General features: G+C 42.5%; 2 protein-coding genes across 2 annotated transcripts; one reads left to right on the plus strand and one right to left on the minus strand.

Moving 5' to 3' along the window:
• Positions 1-6423: 6423 nt before the first annotated feature.
• Positions 6424-7673, minus strand: LOC127527426 (putative nuclease HARBI1; the record flags this gene model as incomplete). Its single annotated transcript, XM_051926146.1, has 4 exons — positions 6424-6785; positions 6852-6963; positions 7050-7165; positions 7241-7673. Coding segments are annotated over 4 exons (1023 nt in total), but the record flags the coding sequence as incomplete, so codon positions are not given.
• Positions 7674-10387: 2714 nt separating this feature from the next.
• On the plus strand, positions 10388-16343 carry zar1l (zygote arrest 1-like). The gene is made up of 4 exons (XM_028801237.2): positions 10388-11066; positions 14514-14606; positions 15890-15964; positions 16121-16343. The coding sequence occupies exons 1-4, from the start codon at positions 10425-10427 to the stop codon at positions 16262-16264; spliced, it is 954 nt and encodes a 317-aa protein (XP_028657070.1). The 5' UTR covers positions 10388-10424; the 3' UTR covers positions 16265-16343.
• The last annotated feature ends 5968 nt before the right edge of the window (positions 16344-22311 follow it).

Here is a 22311-nt window from a genome sequence, read left to right on the forward strand (position 1 = left end):
AATGTGAGGCAACTAAAGCATTTTCTTAACACAATCCCTTCATTTCAGGGGCTCAAAAGTAATTGGACAAATTAAATAACTGGAAATAAAATGTTCATTTCTAATACTTGGTTGAAAACCCTTTGCTGGCAATGACAGCCTGAAGTCTTGAACTCCTGGACATCACCAGATGCTGGGTTTCCTCCTTTTTAATGCTCTGCCAGGCCTTTACTGCAGCGGCTTTCAGTTGCTGTTTGTTTGTGGGCCTTTCTGTCTGAAGTTTAGTCTTCAACAAGTGAAATGCATGCTCAGTTGGGTTAAGATCAGGTGACTGACTTGGCCATTCAAGAATTTTCCACTTCTTTGCTTTAATAAACTCCTGGGTTGCTTTGTCTGTATGTTTTGGGTCATTGGGCGGCATTTCATGATACAGATGGACAATCAATTTGACTGCATTTAGCTGGATTTGAGCAGACAGTATGTCTCTGAACACCTCAGAATTCATTCAGCTGTTTCTGTCCTGTGTCACATCATCAGTAAACACTAGTGTCCCAGTGCCACTGGCAGCCATGCACGCCCAAGCCCTCACACTGCCTCCACCGTGTTTTACAGATGATGTGGTATGCTTTGGATAATGAGCTGTTCCACGCCTTCTCCATACTTTTTTCTTGCCATCATTCTGGTAGAGGTTGATCTTGGTTTCATCTGTCCAAGGAATGTTTTTCCAGAACTGTGCTGGCTTTTTTAGATGTTCTTTAGCAAAGTCCAATCTTGTATTCTTGAGGCTTATGAGTGGCTTGCACCTTGCAGTGCACCCTCTATATTTACTTTCATGCAGTCTTCTCTTTATGGTAGACTTGGATATCGATACGCCTACCCCCTGGAGAGTGTTGTTCACTTGGTTGGCTGTTGTGAAGGGGTTTCTCTTCACCATGGAAATGATTCTGCGATCATCCACCACTGTTGTCTTCCATGGACGTCCAGGTCTTTTTGCGTTGCCGAGTTCACCAGTGCTTGCTTTCTTTCTCAGGATGTACCAAACTGTAGATTTTGCCACTCGTAATATTGTAGCAGTTTCTCGGATGGGTTTTTTCTGTTTTCGCAGCTTAAGGATGGCTTCTTTCACCTGCATGGAGAGCTCCTTTGACCGCTTGTTGTCTGTTCACAGCAAAATCTTCCACATGCAAGCTCCACACCTCAAATCAACTCCAGGCCTTTTATCTGCTTAATTGATAATGACATAACGACGGACTTGAACACACCTGCCCATGAAATAACCTTTGAGTCAATTGTCCAATTACTTTTGAGCCCCTGAAATGAAGGGATTGTGTTAAAAATGCTTTAGTTGCCTCACATTTTTATGCAATCGTTTTGTTCACCCCACTGAATTAAAGCTGAAAGTCTGCACTTCAATTGCGTCTGAGTTGTTTCTTTTAAAATTCATTGTGGTAATGTTCAGAACCAAACATACAATTCTCTGTGACTGACAATTGGAGAACCGCCGTCGCACGCTCATTCAGCGATTCACATCCGCGACAAACATGATTTTTCTTAGATGGTCCTGTCGCGTCCACCCTCGCACTCGAAGTATACACACCGCCTAGTCATGTGCCCACTCGTAAGAGCAACTCACAGAGACCCGCCCACCAACTCTAAGACCATGGCATATACAACAGTTTGCGATGGTGGACGCGGTCGTGCATCGTAATTGAAAAGAATAAGGAAAAGTCAACGTGGCTCAGAGGTGCATGTGGAGTGTAGCAGAGACGAACGCAAATGACGCCCTGTGTTGTGAGTTGCTGCGTCCGAGTTGGTGGGCGTGGCTCTGCGAGTTTTCGTCGTATCCAATGGTCTTAAAGTTGGTGGGCGTGGCTCCGTCCTGTGTGCTCCATGGGTGTCTTGCTTGCGCTGGCAGTTGCTTAGTGAATTAAATATATAGATACTGTTCTTCCACATGTTGCTTCATCGTCTGCTTATTAATTGCTTAAATTGTGTTACCCTTGATACAAGATTATCTCACTGGCTTGTAGTTATTTGGATCGGCCTAATCACAGTTTTCATAAATTATTTGTTAGCCTCCATCCTAAAGATTTTTCCCTGTGTACTGAGAGTTTTGAAGAATATGTGTCAATCAAAACGCAGCACTTGTGAAATCCAATTTGAGGGTAAAAAACGACCGTTTTCATTTCATTCATATTCCATGTTGCATGCTGTGTCACTAAAATAAACAAATAAATAACTGCAAAATTTTTGCCTACATACAGTATCATTTTGCTCTTTTTTATTGTCACATTTCACAATGCATTTATTTGTGTATATATTTAACTTAGGCTCATTCCCTTCTCTCAGTTTGCCAGGTTTCTATAATTTCTGTAATGTCATGATTATGTGCGGCTAACATATAACTCCAGCTCACTCGTTTTCTTCCTATAATTCCAGCATGTTTAATGTATTACTGTATTCATTTAAACAATACTCAACTATCCCTCCCTGATACATTGGTGCCTCTTGGATTCAAATACAGCCTGTCATGGCGTAACAAGTCCTCTCTACTCCAGACAGGACCCTGATGTCCAATAAACCTCTGCCATTCTATCCTACACCGATCCTAGCTGGACTGGCATGTGGCACAGGCACTTGCTCTTCATCCTGGGCACACCTCCAGTATAAAAAAAACTTTCCATAGGCAGAAATGCAACATTTCACTTATTGTAAATGGGCTACTGCCTCACAGTAAGGAAGTCAGGGTTTGTGTCCCAGGTCCTCCCCGTGTGGGGTTTGCATGTTCTCCCCGTGTCTGTGCGGATTCCTCCAGGTGTCATGGTGTCCTCCCACAGTTCAAAGACATGCAGGTTAGGTGAAATGGCGATACTAAAATTGGCCCTAGTGTGAGGCTGGTGAGTGTTTATGAGTTCACCCTTGCAATGGACTGGCGCCCGCTCCAGGGTTTGTATCTGCCTTGCACCCTATGCTAACTGGGATAGGCTCCAGCACCCTCTGTGACCCTGTTGAGGTCAAAGCAGGTTAGAAAATGACTGACTGACTTATTGTAAATCATAACGTACTCAGAAAAATGCAATTATGACAAGAATATTTCTAACACTGGTTGGCACGGTGGTGCAGTGGTAGCGCTGCTGCCTTGTAGTAAGGAGACCTGGGTTTGCTTTGTGGTCTGCGTGGGTTTCCCCCGGGTACTCCAGTTTCCTCCCACAGTCCAAAAACATGCAGGCTGGGTGCATTGGCGATCCTAAATTGTCCCTAGTGTGTGCTTGGTGTACAGTATGTGTGTGCCCTGCAGTGGGCTGGCGCCCTGCCCGGGGTTTGTTTCCTGCCTTGCGCCCTGTGTTGGGTGGGATTGGCTCCAGCAGACCCCCGTGACCCTGTAGTTAGGATATAGCGGGTTGGATAATGGATGGATATTTCTAACACCCGTTCATCCACTGTATAAACCCACACAACCTAATTACTGAGTGGCCGAGACAGATATGGAGCAGCATCCGGCCGCAGCTCAGAACGGGTCGCGACTATTCACACCGCCACCGTCAATTTAAAGCCCCAGTCTACCTAACATGCATGGCACTGGGATGTATGAGGAAAATACCCAAGGGCAGAACACGCACACTTAACATAGATAGTCAGGGCAGGTTCCGAGCCGAATTGCCCAGAACTGTTACAAATTTTGAACGGTGCAGTCAACAACACACTGAGCTAGAGGGTCTGGTCACTTCAGTGCTGCTGTACCCCCTCCTGCAGTGACGTATTCACCGCACCGCTGCGCTAGCCTGTCACTGCCCATATTAAACCATAACACAGGTCTGCAAAATGAAACTCATAAGTGTTGTTATCGGCATAAACACAATAAAAACTTTAATTCAGGATGTTCCATCATGCCACATTTAAGTCCATCCATCCATCCATCCTCTTCCGCTTATCTGAGGTCGGGTCGTGGGGGCAGCAGCTTCAGCAGAGATGCCCAGACTTCCCTCTCCCCGGCCACTTCTTCTAGCTCTTCCGGGAAAAAAGAAATGTAATTAAAATTCAACAAGTTACAGTTTATGAATGTATACAATATTGTTCTAAAACAAGAACTTAACATGAACATATTTAGTCAATCTAAATTTTTAAACATATACATAAAGAAAACAACAACACATATTCTTTGACGTACTTATAGTTTTTGTCACCTCTTACTTTTTTAGATCCAAAACTTCATTTGGTGGTCCAGCGTTTGGACCCTTTTTCTGGTGCATTTCTACGAGTCTTCCAGCAGTAGTCCACCACCATACTGACTTCCCAACGTCTCTTGCACCCTCTTTACACCTCCGTGATATCCTGATGTCATTCATCCCACTCCAAGATTTTCAGGAAAACAATTCAAAAACGTGAACTTTGAGTCTGATGTTGCAACCCAATTCCCTAATCTCATCTACTACATTTTTCACTGATTCTTTATAATCTAGATCTTTATTGTTGCCTACAAAATTAAAAATGACTGCTTTCCTACAATTTGGTATCCATGCCCCTTGTTCAAGGCACTTTATTGCACCATGAAATTCTGCATTAGAAATTGGGTTTCTAATATTTTCCCTTTTTCAATTTAGCCTCAGACAAACCTGGTAACCTTTGGTACAAATACATAAAGCAGCCTCCATCTTTTCATAGGGCTTTGACAAACTGTTTCCTTTAGCCCAGACTAATATGAAGCGGTGGTAGCAGCACTTTATCCAGATCCACCAGCCTAGATCTGATGATATTTTCGGCACCAAGCTGTAGTTTTTTTCTAAATGGCCATTCCTTCTGAACACAATGCCAGTTCTTGGCTCTGCTGTCCCACTCATAGAAAAGAAAACATGGAAATTTTGTATGCCCTGACAGCCGACTTACGGAATTTTCAGATTGCCACATATAAATCAACGGGGGGTATTTTTCATGCGTTGCTTAAATCATCCGAGATCAGGTGCCTCATCTTGGATGAGTTAATGCCGGTGACACTCGCCCAGATAAGTCAGTTTTTCAAACGCAGCCGTGCATTAGATTAGTGTAGCTGGATCTAATCATACGAGATGAATGCGCGCGCCCGGCTGAGTGAAAAGCCCATATATATTGAGTCTAGAAAACATGATCAGCAAGTCTTTGATAGGCTGCAACAAAATGACGAAAGAAAGGGCGCATTTTTTTTCACCCAAGCGGCGCAAGACCTTTTATTCGAAGGACATGAAGAATTTCAACATTAAATATGCACAAGGGGTAACACTGCAAAAGCAGCCCAGATCAGAAAAGACGGCTAGCAAAAAGTGGCCGACAAATTAAACGCCTTTGCACTGTACTTACTGAATGCAGCGTTTCATTTCCTATGTGTCAGATTAATTATTATTTAATATGTCATAATTCCAGATCAAACGTGAGCACAAGGAGAACATGGGAACAGGTTAAAGTGAAGTACAAGAATATACTTCAAACTGGTAAATATTGGTATATAACTATTTAAAGAATTGTTGACATAAAGAATCATATATAATATAAAAAACATTAATTTTAAAGCTAAAAAGAAGGCAGACAAGCAAAAAACAGGTGGAGGTCCACGCGGTCCAGACCTAACCCCTGCAGAAGAGTTGGCTATCCAGGAAAATGCCCATCGCCCTGTTTCTGAGGGCATTCCAGGGGGAAGCTCCTCCTCAGAACCAGTGGCAGGATGCAGTGGTCACTTCATTTCAGGTAAAGGATGGTCATTCCATATATTTGTCCTCCATGTGTTCCATAGGTATGTTCCATATAGCCCTCTTTTTTGTTGGGTCAGTTGCAGGGAATGTCATATCCCTAGAACATGTGTCTGACCAACAAGATATTGATGAAGGTCAAATATTTGATGAAGACACTGTGTCTGATTATTCATCAGGAGGAGAGGTAAATGTTCCAAAAGTTTGAACAAACTCCACTCTGATCAGTCCCATGTGCTAATTGTTATATAACTGTGTTGCAGGAGCCTGTAGCCAGCACACATGTACCATTTGGAACATCCACATCAAAAAAAGGAGATGGTGAGGTTGGTTGAGCCATTTGTTGTACTTGATACAAAATGATTCAAAATGATATACTGTGTATACAATATAGAGGAAAAAAGGCATTTGTGAATGTGTATTTATTTGCAGAAAAATGTGAGGGCTCAATATAAGAGATATCTTCAGCAGAAAGTCACGTACAGGAAACTCAAAATGAGGAAAATACAGCAGGACATTGAACTTCATGAACTGAAGACCACCAAAATGAAGTTGCAGATTAAAATACTACAAAAACAATTGGTAACAAAATTCTCTTCTCTTTCCCATGATGTGTATGTGTGAGTGTATCCTTAACTTATGTTCTCCTCCTTACAGGCTGAAGGTCCGTAATATATCATAAATCAGTTTTGTGTGAAACCAATGTTGTCTTTTTTCATTGAAAATGTTAGGCTACAATCCTGTCTCTGGCAGCTCTGCCACTGCTTTGCTCAAAGTGCACTGGGTCAAGGTCATCATCAGGCTGCAGCAAAACCTCAGGGACTCTCTCTTTTCTGATGGTCGCTATGTTGTGTAAGACAGAGCATGCAACAATTATGTCACATGCTCTGTCAGGTGCAACCCTCAGCCTTTTTAGACATTGAAATCTCTCCTTCAGGTGGCCAAAGGTCATTTCAATTCGTGCCCTTGTCCTAGACAGAGCTGCATTATATCGAGTTTGTGGCCCAGGGTTGGGGTCAGGAAACGGGGTCATTAGAAAATTCCTACAGGCAGATCCCCTGTCCCCAAGCAGGATTCCATCATGATGACCTGTGGAATATGTAAAAATTGTGAATACAATACACACATCACCATGATTAATAATTAGATTATTACCTTGTTCAAATGTCTGATACAGGTGTGACTCCTTAAAAATTCTTGAGTCATGAACAGAGCCTGGCCATTTAGCCTCCACATTTGATATTAGGTAGGATGCATCACAGGCCATCTGAGAATTGATAGCATGTAGGTCAAACAATTTTACTGTCAACATACCTATTGGCTATTTTCAATTCTTTCAAAAAGTGACATTACCTGTACATTAATACTGTGGAAGCCTTTTCTGTTCACGTAATCTGGCTCATTTGGACCTGATGGGGCCTTTATTCTGATCTGCGTACAGTCCAGTGCCCCAATCACATTTGGAAATCCTGGTAATGAGAATGTTAGGCTGATAGTGAGATTCTTTATGGAACTGTGGGTGTTTTAGCCTGTGTATTACCTACCTGCAATGGCATGAAACGCCTCTTTTATTGTCTGCACACGCAGGTGTCCAGGAAGCACTATGAAAACCTGAAGGAAATGTTTCAGAGCCAAACAGACTTTACGAATTGCCTGGCAAACTGCACTTTTAGTTAGATTTTCCGCATCGCCTACAGTATATAAAAAAGTGCCGCTTGTAAAAAACCTCAAAGCAATGCCTACTGTCTGTGTGGTTGTGAGAGCCCGACTTCGCCGAGTTTGACTTCGAATATACGTAGCTAATAAATCTTTGAGGTACAATATTCCCCCTCGGCTAAAGCGGTATCTTTCGTACAGAATTTCCTCCGGGAGCAATAAAGGATCTTGCCGATCGCGCAAAACCCTCTTTATATGAAATTCTCTTCGTATAATTTGCGCACCAATATCAATTGGTCGCTCATTTATGAACGGCGAAGCCCTGACTGGATGACTTCCACGCACCGTCACTGATCACGTGTGTAAACTAATCCTTGTTTACGTAGAACACACCTGCTCCGAGCAGGTTTGAGGATTAGGATGTGTTGCTATGACAACACTTCCAGCAAGGGTTTCGAAAAACCGACAGATCCAGGATCAGGCCAAATCGTCAACAATTACATCCGGCTAAACGAGTAATCCACATACGAAAAATACCCCCAGGTCTGTGGCCTTGCCTCTCTTTGTAATTAAACAAATATATTTACTGTGTTGATAGAAAGCACACAACATATGAGACACAAGGCATTTCGCCACTGCCATTGTGACTGATTGGGCTACTTTTCAACACCCTCACCTGTTAAAGCTTGGGTTTGAATGCTATAGCGATGCCACTTTGGCTTTTTATATTATTTGCTAAACAATGAGTACCTTCAGCGCCTTTCCATTGTATTCATGTGTGTCTGAACATCTCCCTGCCGGCACTACCTCGCTCTCTCGATCATGTCCCTGTAAAGCCTGCTTATTGTCAAGGCACCTTCCTCGCCTCCTATTGGGTTTTTATACTTTGCGTCTTTGAAGGCGACTCTCTCTCAGCGTGCCTAATTCACTTCAGAAGAAGTCATCCATCTGAAGCTAAGCATGTTCGGGCCTGGCCAGTACTTGGAAGAGAGATCAAATAGGAAAATTTTGGGTTACTGCTGGAAGAGGCATTGGGGAGGCCAATAAGGGGTACTTACCCTGTGGTCTGTGAGTGGATCCCAATGTGGTGATGGGGACACTGTGCTGTACGCATGGCGCCGTTCTTCAGATAAGATGTAAAATCAATGTCCTCACTCTCTGTGGTCATAAAAGATCCCTGGGCATCCTTCGTAAAGAGTAGGGTGTATCCCAATGTCCAGGCTAAATTGCCCGCCTTAGCCTAGTCATTCTGGCCAAGATGGGTCTAACTGCAGCCTGCCATACCTACGACGTAATGCCCACAACGTCAGTTACGCACAGCCCTTTGAGTCAGATAACCCTCACACAACCCTAGTCTTAATCATAGTGTAATGCGATGGGCATTTGGTGACTGAATAAGAAGACGTTTTGTGATGTTGAGGCGCTACATGACTGACTACACTGGTATTTAGGTCTGTAATTACACTCTGTTGTTCTAGCCCCTTAATCATCCCCTGTCTCTGATTGGCTATCTGCCTCACCACTTCACCACCTAACAGCTAAAGTGTGGTGAGCGTACTGGTTCAGAAAATGGCTGACGTCACATCATCCAGGTGGATGCTGCACATTAATGATCGCTGAAAAGGCGCTCCATTCACTGAAGCGCTTTGAGTAGTGAAAAAAAGCGCTATATAAATGTAAAGGATTATTATCTTTATGTATAATAGAATACCGTGGCTGTTCGTTTGTCTGTCCAGGATTTTAAATCACCTGTAGCTCGCAACCCGTTTCACTTATTGATGTCTACTACCCGATTTCGGGGTGATGATTTTTATTATTCTTTTAATTTTATTTTATTGTAGAATCAACTCTCGGTAGCGCGCAGCAAGGCGGCCGTGTGGCGCATGCGTACGCGCATCGTTTTCATTCCCTAGCACCTTCGCGGTCACTTCCCCTACCTCTTCATATCTTAAATCATTCCTGAGGCAGACTGAACACTTAAGTGCCAGCATAAGTGAAAAATTATGAAAAAGTACTAAGTAACTGCAACACAAAAACTAACTTAATTAGTTTTAACGCGAAAAGATGACAACGAAAGAGGAGAAGCAGCGGGCCGCTAGGGTGGAGAAAGAAGAGCTGCTCAGGAAGCAGCAAGCGCATCAACCTCTGAGCAAACGAATGGTAAACGTACAGAGAAAGAGGATGACAACTAGGGATACTCAAGTCAAGTGTATTCACTGCAGTGCGCCGTTACTGGTTATTAATATTATCCTCCAATTGCCTCTCACTCTCCCACTGCCTCTTTTGATTGAATGACAAAGCCAAGCTGACCAATCAGCTTGCTTTGAGAGTCTGGACACACAGGCCTTGGTGTTTTATTATACAGCAGATACAAAAGTAAAAAGATGCTTGTATTTTTACCAAAGGGCTAGAAAAAAATAACTTAATTGAATTTGTATAAATGAAATAGGAAGTTTTAAAATATTTTATTACAATTTACATTTAGTGGAATTGCTACATTTTTACCATTGAACTTCTGTAACCTAATAATTACTTCTGACTCCAACTTCGACTCCAAGTCCACAGCCCTAACTAACGGTACTCATTGTGGTTAATAATTGTTTTAAACATAAGATTTTAATATCAGAAAATATGACATTCAAACAAATTATCATAAAAATAAAATAGCGATATTTAATTATAGTGTGAAAACAATAAAAAGCAATAATTCACAGTTAAAATGTGTTTTATGACAAAATGTTACGTGATAGAGCATAACGGTATTCATTATCATAAAAATAAAATAGCGATATTTAATTATAGTGTGAAAACAATAAAAAGCAATAATTCACAGTTAAAATGTGTTTTATGACAAAATGTTACGTGATAGAGCATAACGGTAATCATTTATGAATTTAACACGCAAAAATATATAAAACTCCCCTGAAATGCTCAAAACCACATTTCATTTCAGAGAGTGCCTGAGTATTGCATGTCCGCCAGCGCTGATTGGCCATTACGCTAATTAGCCCTAATAAGAAACTCGTCAAAGACGCGCTTTATTTAAATCAGGCCGGGAGGCTGCCTTCTTTGATGGCCATGGAGGGTTTTATACTTTCACCGTACAATTTTTATCCCGGCTACGGGCCGTATGGCCCCCCAAACCAGAAACCGAAACACCACAACTGGGTTAACAAGAAGGGGAGCCCGTATGTGGCTCCTGAGGCTGTGGATTATTTCGACATTTGCAAGAGGGCTCAGTTAAAGGCCATTCTCTCGCAAGTGAACCCCAACCTCACACCTCGCCTGAGGAAAGCCAACACTCGTGAAGTTGGGGTACAGGTGAACCCGAAGGTGGACGCAGTGGTACAGTGCTCGCTGGGTCCGCGCACTCTGTTCTACCGGCAGAGGAGGGGAGTCCCGTCTAAGGTGCCGGTGAGCCCCTCCACGCCGAAGTCTGTCGCCTTCTCACCCGCCACTCCCGTCAACGGCGTGCGCTTCTCGCGTCCCATCGCCGTCTACTCGCCCGTCTTCGACCGCAGATTCTTCACTCTACCTGACAAGGAGAAGGGCAGAAAGGATGGCTCTTCGGACTCGGAGGGAGAACAGCAGCAACTCGAAGAGGGCGAGGAAAATGAGCTGGAACGGGTAAACGACGTAGTGAAGCGGGCGGAGAAGAGTTCCCGCGAGGTCGGACCGAGGCCAGGCATCCAACCGCAGAGGTTCAGGTTCCAGGTAACCTGGTCTGGCTTACTGCTTTTATTCTTTCGGTTTTTCGTAATCGTTCTTTTTTTACAGATTTGGGTGTTTAAGACCCCTTTCTAGGTAAGGAAGAGGCATCGGCTAAATCCGCAATCTGTTAAATTTGTAGTGGCAGCTCCCCAGCCCCTTAACCGATCAGTGGCCCCCACGCCGTACTTTCGGATGGCAGAAAGCAACAGACGTTTTCTGTAAACCCCCGCCACCGTTTTTGTAATACTGTAGTTGGAAGTAATTTGTGGCGTTTCCTTGGTTAGCTGACAGTATGGACGTCCAGGGGGTCTCCGGGTCAGTAAGTGGATTACCAATCGGGGGTCACTTGGAGACCTTGAATGTCTGACCCGGGATGAGGCGCGACTCGGACTACGTTTCCGTTAACGTCGGCTGTGTTAACCCTCCTATGTTTTTTCCACCTAGATCCGTTTTTCTTCTGTTCGTTTGTGTTCGGAGTCTAGTTAACAATAACACGTTTTAGCACAATTTAACGTTTTGATATTTTTGTTTAAACGTATGAAATGCACAACTCTGCGCATCCCTAAAATGTAATTCGTCTGTGCATAACGAAATGAACTTCGTGATTGTGATTGGTGCCCTGTCGCCTTGACGTCACACCCTGCGGAGTGCACATGCCTTAATGTCAGTCAGTCAGTCAGGTAGGTAGGTGCGGATGGCAAAAGAGGACCTGAAATATCAACTGCTACACTTAGAAACCACCAAAATCTGTCATGGAGACGTTAAAGGACGGTGCCATAAACGATGTTGTAAGAAACAAAGTACAATTAGGAATTAAAGTTTTGAGGGGACGAGTCCTGTACAATGTTCTTCTCCCAAGCTTGAATTTGACGTTTCCTGCTGATCAGGAATAGTTTTTTTGACACTTAAGTTTATTTGGCAGACGTGCTGCTGTTGTATTTAAATTCCTTATATACCGTATTAAACATGTCTGTTTACTTCGTTACATGGTCTGCTTTTCGTAAAAGTTAGTGGTAACACTGAACGTCGGCACTTGCACGAAATCCAGTATTTGTTTGGCTTTACTCAATGAAAAAGTTCATTTTCAAAAGGGCTTGCCTTCATTTGTTTGGTTTGTTTCAATTCTTTCAATGCCACAATTAGGTGTTTTTTTGGTTATTAACGGAGATTGTACTTGATAGTGCTTCAAAGCCATTTATGACAGTATCCCATGGAATTTTAAATCCAGTTATAAAGGGTCTTGTGGGGAGTTTTTTGAATTGTATGTGGTGGAGTGTGTGGGTTTTTTTTTTTTTTTTTTTTAATGCTAGCAGATTCTAGTCATTTACATTTATTTGGCTGACCCCAGTACCCAAGGTGACTTGTGGCATTTTGAGGTACCACTGGTTACATTCACTTTGGGTTTTCCAGCTGGGGCACGGGCAGGTGAAGGGACTTCCTCATGTTCACACAGTGTGGGTGGTGGGGTCTGATGTCCAAAGCCTTACAGAAATACTCCCCCCAGAGTATTTACTTAACTTGTTTGTGGTCAAGAAATCTCTAATCCCATGGTTTTCATGCAGAATGGCAAATAAGTTTGACCTGTTAGAAGGCAAGTATTGTACAATGGCAAATGAAGAAAAATCTCCTATAATCCACACATTCATTATGCTGAAAACCTGCAAATTGCATGCTGTTTTGCTACGTTATAGTTGCTGAATTAGCACACACTAGCTGAACTACGTCTCATGGGAGTTGCTTTTGACATTTGTTTGGCTGACACTTATGATACAAGTGGTTTTATCGTGAGAATGCTAACAATTTCTAGTCACTTATTTGGCTGACCACTGCACCCAAGATGACTTGTGGCATTTTGAGGTACAGTTGGTTTTGGTCTTCCAGTTGGAGCCCAGGCAGGTCCTATGACTTTCTCAGGATCACACAATGTCCGTAGTGGGTTTTGAACCCACAATCTCAGGATCTGAAGTCCAAAGCCTTAACCACAACACCACACTGCCTTTTTGAATTGAAGGCCCTTCTCCCCCTCATTTATTGGTCAAGAATGCAGTCTACAATTCAAAAATGGGACTCCCATGAGGCTTTAGGTTTCCTGTTTGTGTGCTGATCTCTCAAGACCCCTCTAGTTTTTTTGCTTTTTTAAAAAGCATCTATATTGAACATGACTTGGTAATGAACATCTGGATTATGTATGTATGAGGTTTTTTTCCCCAGAGCTGTACAATGGTAAGGTTTATATAAAAAAAAACAAAAACTGGTCACTATTGCATTAACGTCTCTCTCAATTCTGTGTGAAGACCTGAGGTCCCCCTTGGCCACCACTACATGGGGTAAGTAACTTTTTAAGTAGTGGTTGTTAGGAATACACCCCAGGTGAGGTGTTAGCTTACTTAGTCCACCTGGAAGCTGAGGGTGGATGTCACCGGATTTTAAAATAAGTGTTGGGACGATCAGAAGGACCAGTTATTCCCAAATTTGCATTGGTCTCGAGGGTTAATTCCTTACATATGTGGCTTACAGTATCCATTTTTTTTGTAATAACACATTCAGTATGTCCATCCCCTAACTTGAGCCAAACGTGTGTAATCTTGGACATGGCAAGTCATTAAGGGCAATGTGTGGTGGTGGGTTTGTTAAACTGGAAATCTTTTTGAACTTTGAAATTTTAACTGGTTTCTTTACATGACTGGCTAGAAAACAAATCTAGATAACCTGCGTGAACATCGATGTGAAAACACTCCAATATCTCATAAATCTTTTTTTTTTTTTTTTTTTTTTTTTTTTTTTTTTTTTTTTGACCTGCTTTGTTAAATTCAGGGTCCTGTGAGCCAGTCTATCCTGGTAGAAACATTGACCATAGAGGAAGTCTCCTGGGACGAGGTCACTGCTTCTCTTGGAGGCCCACGTTCCTTATTGGTCTCATTTAAAGCTGCCAAGTACTGTCCAGCAGGTCTTTGAGGTTTTGGGAATGACTGTATTGGTGAGAACACGCTGACTCCAGATAGTTGATAGGCCTAAGACTCAAAACCCACCTTACTGAATATGACATGCGAGAGCCTAGTGATTTGTAATCAAATATTGCATTTTAGTTTCACCTTTAGAGAGATTCAAAGTAACTGGATCCTTGATCTAGAATGATTCCTAGACTGGAATATCTTGTGTCTTGGTAGTTACTGGTCATCTCTTGATGTTGGGCAAATGATTATATATTAAAAAAATCACTAAACCTACAACCAGTTATGTGGCATTTTATTGGACAAGTGTTCCTCAAATACTCTTACAATGTGTTTAATTGGGCTTTGGGTGTATGATAGAATGAAGTTCTCCTCAATTATTTCTTTGTACCTGCTGCTATCTTGGTGTTCATTAAAAGGCTGGCAACTGTCAGCAATTGGAGTTTTGTGTGAAGAACATCGGTCTACTTGCTTGTTTTTGTTCTCGACTTCCTTATAGTTTCTGGAGCAGAAGTATGGATTTTTCCACTGCAGTGATTGCAATATCCGATGGGAGAGTGCCTATGTGTGGTGCATTTCTGGCACTAACAAGGTAAGGAGCATGAAGCGTCGGACGATGAATTATTTTATTTTCTACTGCTCTTTTTAGAATGTTGCAGTGTCCCTTGGTTATTAGCTAACATCATGTGTGTCCTGGTCCATATAGTCCCTTAACCCATTTTAAGCAAACCTGATAAATGTTAACTGTTCCTTATGTTGGTAAAATTTAGATTTTAACAAAATCAAATGCACATACAGGAGTATCTAAGTGCAGATTTGTAGTGGGATATGTGAAACTGACTTGCAAGTCTTCAGGAGTTCCTAATTCTCTGCCAGCTTGTGGCCAACATTTTTTTGATACTAGGATTTACCAGACTGATGTATTCCAGACTTCTCTTGGCAAGGGTGGATTTATGGGCTTGAAATAACTGGTGGGGGGGGGGGGGGGGGGGGTGGGTTGTAGGCTTTGTGCTCGCACAGCACATGCCCAGAGTTAAAGTGTAAAGCTTGACAGATGAGTGTGCAGTTTGTTGCCACCACAAATTAGAGGGAGAAGGTCTGATACTTGGTACAGTGGTGTGTGTTTAAGATGACTTGTGCCACAGTATTTTCACCAAGGGGTTTAAATGTTTTGCATATTCAGTCCTTTGAAGGACTTGGCAATGCAATTCTGTAACTTCACAATGCAGTATAGTCTGTGCTAAACATATCTGGTAATCTGAGAAATGCACAGGTTAGCGCTCAGTGAAAGCTTAAAGGCTCTGCTTGTCAAGGTCTACTCTGCAGAGGAGCACGATCTTTGGGGAATGTTACTTTAGAATTGCAGCCATACTGTAATCTGTATCCCTCTACAGTACGTATGTTAAAACCGCTGGTACTAAAGAGCAGAACGTGTTTTTTTTTTTTTTAATGCATCTTTTATTCCCATACGATGAGTGAGGGAAGCCTATAAGATTGTCTTACAGTTCTTCAGTGTGGTCTTTGTGTCCATCTTCAGAGAATCTGGAGTAACTTGTCAGACAGAGGATGCCTGCCCGTTAGCCGTCCCTAAAGGGAGGAGTTGCCCAGGACACTTTTTTTTTTATGAAACACTTTAATTTGAATTGGTTTTTCCCATACCAGTGTGACTAAGTATTGGTGTCTTGGCTTCTCCAGCATTGACTTACTGACTTTTCAGTTCTCCAGAACTGCATTCACATGGCTTTGTGCCATTTATAATTTCTTGGCTGCTGATGCCAATGAGCACAAGGAGATTAATCCTGGCTTCACTGTCTGGTACTGGGCTTCTGTCACTTCATTTTACTGTGTACACTCGACTATTTTTTCTTATTTTAGGTTTACTTCAAGCAGCTCTGCCGCAAGTGCCAGAAGTCCTACAATCCTTATAAAGTGGAGGCCATTCAGTGTCAGGTAGTACAAATAGTGTTAAGAATGATCACTGCTTCATATGGTCTTGAATATAGAAGGCTCCCACACCTGGGCCTGCACTTTATTTCTTGCCCACTTTGTCTAATTTGACATTGGTACCCCTTACACGTGCCATTTTTAATTTCTCCCATCCTCTAGACATGTGGCAAGATTCGTTGTACTTGTACCATGAAGAAGAGGCACATTGATATCAAACGGCCTCACCGTCAGGAGCTCTGTGGCCGCTGCAAGGGCAAGAGGCTGTCCTGTGAAAGCACCTATAGCTTCAAGTACATCGTCTGAGCACTTCTATCTTAATGGTATAACGCAAGCTGGTTGCACAATTTTGTATGACTAATTGGAAATAAAGTGTATTAAATTATTCAAGCACCATTTTGTGGGTAATTGTTCTTGCCACTGTATGTTCCACATCAACTGTGTATTTTTATTTAAACTCGTGGTGACAACCCCTGACTTGGTTTTGTTCAATGCTGCCAACTGAGCAGGTCTGCTTATTTACATGCAGAGTTTGACGTTTTTAACAAGTAGAGGTGGAATGAAGGATGTTTGTAGTCTGTTACACTCGGCTGAATGTTCACTTCGGAGTATTTTAATGTTGGCATTCATACTACAGAGATGTGGGACTGTTCTCACCACAGCATGCACTGTATATTCAATTTCTGAAATTTGTGTATACTTTTTTATAATTGAGGCTTCTGCTTAAGCATTTTTTTTCATTCTATTTTTTTTTCTACCCCACACAGCTTTTGGATCTGAAGTTGTGCTAAGAACAGATTAAGTATTTGTCCAGTGCCTAAAGGTATTCTCCTGATCAGGTCACACTTCAGTGAGATGTCCTTGACGTGTTTGATTATTCCCAGCCCTGTTAAACCTTCACAGCAAGCAGAACCTCTGGGTTTTTCCTCCCCATCTAAGATAAAGGAGAAACAGTTTAGCCCCTGATCATTTGACTACTCAACAGGCATTTAATGCTGTAAAGCAGGGATCCCCAATCAGTCCCGGGGGGGCCACAGTGGCTGCAGGTTTTCAATCCAACTAGTTTCCCCAATTAGAAGTCCGTCCATGCGGATAATGAAACTTGGTATTTAACTGTTTGGCGTCTTAGTGCTTTCATTCATCAGAGCAATCGGACACTCGCTGTAGAGCAGGCATGTCAAACACGCGGCCCGCATGACCGATCCTAGTTAGCACTAAACTTGTACAAAATGATTATCGTTTGTGATTGAATACTTCTGCATCTTTGGCGTTGCTGACTTTTCTTTCTTTCTGCCTTCTGACAAAAGCACATTTTCCCATGGCATTACGGTACCGGAAACGTCATCTGCTAGTATAGCCACGAGCCTTGTCCAAAGTTAATGAGCCGCAGCGTCACAACTGAAGTGCTAGGCTGCAGGGACGGCCTTCGGCACGTGCAAACTGTGCACCTGCACAGGGCCGCCACGCCAATATATATTGAATATAAAACAGAAAATAATGACACAGCTGACGGCAATGTGGCTGAAAAACATTGTTTCTTGTTAATTAGTACGCTGTATTTACTAATGTCGCTCGAGTCGGAGCAGTACGCTTTATGTAGTAGTAGTATAATGTTCTGCCGTAATGAGAATATCATTGGGCCGCCACTGATCCGGACACGCGCATGTAGAAGCGTGACCTGAGCACGAGGCGGCTATGCAGTGTCCGCAATGGACGTGGCTATCCGCTGTGCATAAGATGCCATATTGACCTTGGCGGGCGAAGGGGCCACCGATTCTTTCTCTACCCAGGGCCGCCATGAGCCTAGAGCTGCCCCTGGCGGCTACACTACTGGCTGGGCTGCTGAGACTGGCCACTGGGCAGAACTGACCATCACGAGTAGTAATAGCCCGCATATTTTCACGTTTTTTTGCTCTAGTTTTATGTAATTTTGTGCCAGTATTGTAACGAACAGTTAGTGCAGACTACAGCTGAAGATCTGAAGTGGACGCGAGAAGTTGGTGAGTTGTTTAACATTTTTGTGATTTTGAGTTTGTAGAATTATTGTAGGTCAGGTGGCGTTTTGCATATCGGCTTATTTTACAATATAAACTTAGTGAAGTAAAATTTGATTTTTGGAGGATTTGTTTTCCAACTTGAATTACTGAGTAATGAATTCAGTGAGCGTTTTCGTAGTTTCAGTTCACACGAACAGGACTTTGCGCTGTTTACGTCACCATACTCTTACAACGTTGAGAATATCCAAATGGAATTGATTTAAACTGCAGCGAGATTCTATTCTGAAGGCAAAATACAACAAAATTGGTGTGCCAGGCTTGTATGCTTACCTGCCACCCTCGTATGTGCAGATCCGTAAGTTGGCAACGAGAGTATTGTCAATGTTCGGAAGCACTTACCTTTATGAGCAATTGTTTTTGTTAATGAAAGCTACCAAAACCCCACATCGCTCAAGACTTACCGTCGAGCACCTTTCATCCATCATAAAAGTTGCAGCTGCACAAGATTTCAAGCCTGATATTGACGAACTGGTTACTAACAAGAGATGCCAAGTGTTGGGACAAAAGAGAGAAATCTCGCACTGTAAGGCTTGTATATAAGCAATGAATAGAATATAATGAAATAAGGACCTAACTTAAGAGGCTAAGACTAATTGTACACTATTGTACGGAAATTGCTTTTCTTTAAACTTTAGTTTTAAAGTGTTACAGAACTTAAATTAAAAAAAATAGTTTCAGTAACAGTGCGGCCCGCTGACACACACATGGCAGTCGAAGTGGCCCACCAATGGTAGTGAGTTTGACGTGCCTGCTGTAGAGTGAGAATGTTATCCAGGTGATTTGTGGACCAGAATAGATTTAAACTTAATGGCCCTTCCAATTCCCCCTCATTTTATAAGCCTTTTTATCAGATACTTTATGGTAAGCACGTTGGATGGCGAGCTGCTGGTTTATTGGTTTTGTGCATCTCCTTAACCACCAATGTGGTGTTTTAATTGTTGCCAGTTTTCTTAATTGCCTGTTTTTAGTAGCTGCATCTAAGGGTTCTGAATGGGAATGGGCAACTAAAATTAAGCCCAAAAAACATTGCTTTAGTAATAAAGGGTTCTAAATAATAAGAAATTGGTTAAAGTGAAAACCTGCAGCTGTAGCAGATCTCAAGGACTGTAAATCAGAACCTCTGATCAACAAACAAATTTATTCTTTGAATGAAAGCACTAACAAGGCCTGGAGTTAAACACCAACTATCAAGGCCAGAGGTCTAATTAGGACACTGGCTGGAAAGAACCTGCAGCCCTCCAAGACTGTGATGGAGGACCCCCTGCTCCACACATGCCATCTACTGTTCAACTGAGCTGTGCTTTTCTGCGAACCCCCCCCCATATCTGTGTCCACAAACGGTCCCATGTTGTAGTAAAACTAACGTGCCATCTATTTTGGGCATCACTGCATTTATTTTTGCAGACTGAATGAAATGCACCTTTTGCATGGGGCAAAGTCAAAGTGCAGTTCTCCTTGCCCATATTATGCATTGTCCTCTTCTAGAAACCCCCGTTCTCATTTCAGGTTCGCTTTTAAGCCCACTATTTACCAGGTTTTTCTTATACAGGTGCTTCTTGGGTTACAGCACAATGTTTGTTTTATCTAGCGATGTTGGCTTCTCGGTCCTTCTGTGCAGTGGGTACAGGGTGGAAGTGGCAGCACACATCTAGGCAATAATCCTGGCAGAAGTAGGTGGATGGTGCACTTGAGGTAGGTGGGAGTATCGGCCATGATGCATAGCCACTTGGGTGAAGCAGAGTCGGCTGTATGTGGTGGGTCATTTCTTTTTAAATATATAAAGAGCCCACTCACCATTCGTTGGCGGAAGTGGCCACTTCCGTTCCGGTCTCTTGCAGCCCCCACATCATTACCATGTTCTCTCCTAGAAGCACACATTCAGTGTAGCAGCAGAAAGTGTCTGTCATAACTAAATAGGCTTGTGTACAGTGACAGTAAGTAATCTTAAGTGTGACTCAGTTGTCTGCTGACTGCAATTCATAATCCATCTTTGACTGACTGGTGCTGGGCAATAACTGCCTGAGGTGAGTTCACAACCCTAGGGGTGCCATGGAGGAGGATCAGTGGTGGGGTAAAGGGCACAGCTGGTCTCATTTTTAAAAATGGCTGAAATGTCAAGGGTTTGCGTTGGGTTTTTTTTTTTTTTTTTTGTTCCCCTTGTCAAAATGACCAGCATACACCAGAGGTGGGCAAAGTCATTCCTGGAGGGCCGTGGGGTTTTGTTCCAACCCAGTTGCTCAATTAGAAAACAATCCTTGCCAATAATTACATTTCATGGCTTGTTAGTGCTTTAACTCTGCTACGTCAAGTCATTCTCATATCCTTGATTTTTTTTTCCATTCTAAGGATATCATCCAAATACTTTGAAGTGTAAAACGGATGAGTAATTCTCAATCCTTCACTTTTTTCTCTTCTCTTTCCTTCCAAGTATTTAATTAAACCAAATAGTGCACGATAAATAGACACAGGTGTAAAGGGTAACAAGCAAAATCGAGAACTGCTGGGTTTCTTTTGTCATTTGCATCTTATTGTTAATAAGGAGTAATTAAAAACTGAGAATGCAGCTGTTTAAGACTTAAATAAGCAATAAGGGTTCAAAATCTTAATGAGGGAGACAACTAAAATGAAGCAGAAGTGTTTCTAGAGCAATAAGTGCTTCTTATTAAGCAATTGGGTTGAAACAAAAACCTGCAGCCACTGCGGCCCTCCAGGAATGACTTTGCCCACCCCTGGCATACACCATTTGTGTTTTTTTGCAGTAGGCATGATGAGGTTCAAAATGCTGGCTTGCAATCCGGACCCGTTCAGTAAGTTTTAAAGCTTTTCTTGGTAATGTGGCTCTAGTACGTGTAAGGTCTAAATTTACAAAAAAGTCTAGGTGAATGTCATGTGGCAAATTATAACTTGTGTATTAGCAAGGGCTGGGTGAGACTTGGCAAGTTCATGGAGTAGGTGGGTCTAAACCTTAAGGTTACCACACAGGGTCCTGTTGACATAATCATGTGAGTGACGCCAGTCCCTCTAATATTCCACATAGGATCCCATCCATAGGTCTGTGTAAGACTGATGCCTCACCTCTCCAGCGCCAGCACTAACAAACTGGTCCCTGAGACACATGAAGACTGTACCCTTTAGCTATATGCCACTTACCAACCAATGGGCTCTGTCTTCTAGCAGGCTTGTGCTACTTTTGAGGGGCAACATTTCACCCTTGATCACCGCTGCAGGATGAGCAAATGGCAATCTCGCCTGTGCTTGGTGCCCTGCTATTTAATTTTTCTTCAGTCACTCGAGGTAGAAAGACAAATGTAAAAGTAATGTGATATTTAGTGAAGTAGAATACCGAAAGAAGAAAATAGAACATAGCAAGGTGTGGATATAGTCTTAGAAAACGCTTACTGAAAATCGTCAGTGTCAAGGGTGGATGTGGTCCTAGGCAGCTTCATTCAGCAAGTGGTGTGATATGGAAATTTATATTTGAGATAAAATGACCTCTGACCTCTGTTTCTCTTATTGATGGGCCTAAGGCAATGACCCTGGTGGGCATCTCTGACCCTGGAGAGCCACAGTGGCTGCTGGTTTTTATCCCAACCCAGCTGCTTAATTAGAAGCCAATCCTCTAAACAAATCTTATTTAATGCCCTGGCGCGTTAGTGTTTGAACTCTAACATGTCCGTTCATTCTTAAATTGTAGATTTTTTTTTTTTTGGTCCTTTAACGTATCATCCAAGTGTGCTGAAGCCTTAAATGGATGAGTAATTTTTCAGTTCAATTTCTTTGAGTCATTCATTAAACCAAATAGTGAATGATGAATACACACGAGTGGAAATGAAGACAAGCTGGATGGAGAACTGCCTGTTCCTTGTGCCATTTGTTAATAAGGAGCAGTTAAAACAACGAATAGAGCGGTTTTAAGACTAAAATTAGCAATTCAGGGATCAAAATCTTAAGTGAGACTACTAACATGAAGTAGAAAAATGTCCCTTGACCTTAATTCACTTAATTCATCAGCAATGAATGTTTTCCCATGAAGCAATTGAGTTGGACCAAAAACCTGAAGCCACTGTGGCCCTGCAGGACCGACTGTGCTCGGCCCTGATTTAGAGTCTGAGTCTTAAATAGCAACTCCATTAAAATAAAGTTAAGTAAAAGCAAAAATGAAACGCAAAGAAAATGTTTCGAATGAAACCGTGTAGCCGCTGTGGCCCTCCAGGATCGCAGTTGCTTCCTTCACACAGGCCATTGTTTGCACTGCAATTGCAGGTGGGGGCCCTGGGACATGTGACGTATTGCACA

The sequence above is a fragment of the Erpetoichthys calabaricus genome, chromosome 4 (genome assembly GCF_900747795.2).
Source record: "Erpetoichthys calabaricus chromosome 4, fErpCal1.3, whole genome shotgun sequence".
NCBI classification, from domain to species: domain Eukaryota; kingdom Metazoa; phylum Chordata; class Cladistia; order Polypteriformes; family Polypteridae; genus Erpetoichthys; species Erpetoichthys calabaricus.

What these genes read in the sequence shown, in the direction of transcription:
- zar1l (XM_028801237.2), top strand. Translation starts at nt 10,425, where the DNA reads ATGGCCATGGAGGGTTTTATACTTTCACCGTACAATTTTTATCCCGGC. An exon ending in GCATTTCTGGCACTAACAAG is followed by an intron (nt 14,607 to 15,889) that starts GTAAGGAGCATG and finishes TTCTTATTTTAG; the next exon opens with GTTTACTTCAAGCAGCTCTG. An exon ending in TGGAGGCCATTCAGTGTCAG is followed by an intron (nt 15,965 to 16,120) that starts GTAGTACAAATA and finishes CCCATCCTCTAG; the next exon opens with ACATGTGGCAAGATTCGTTG.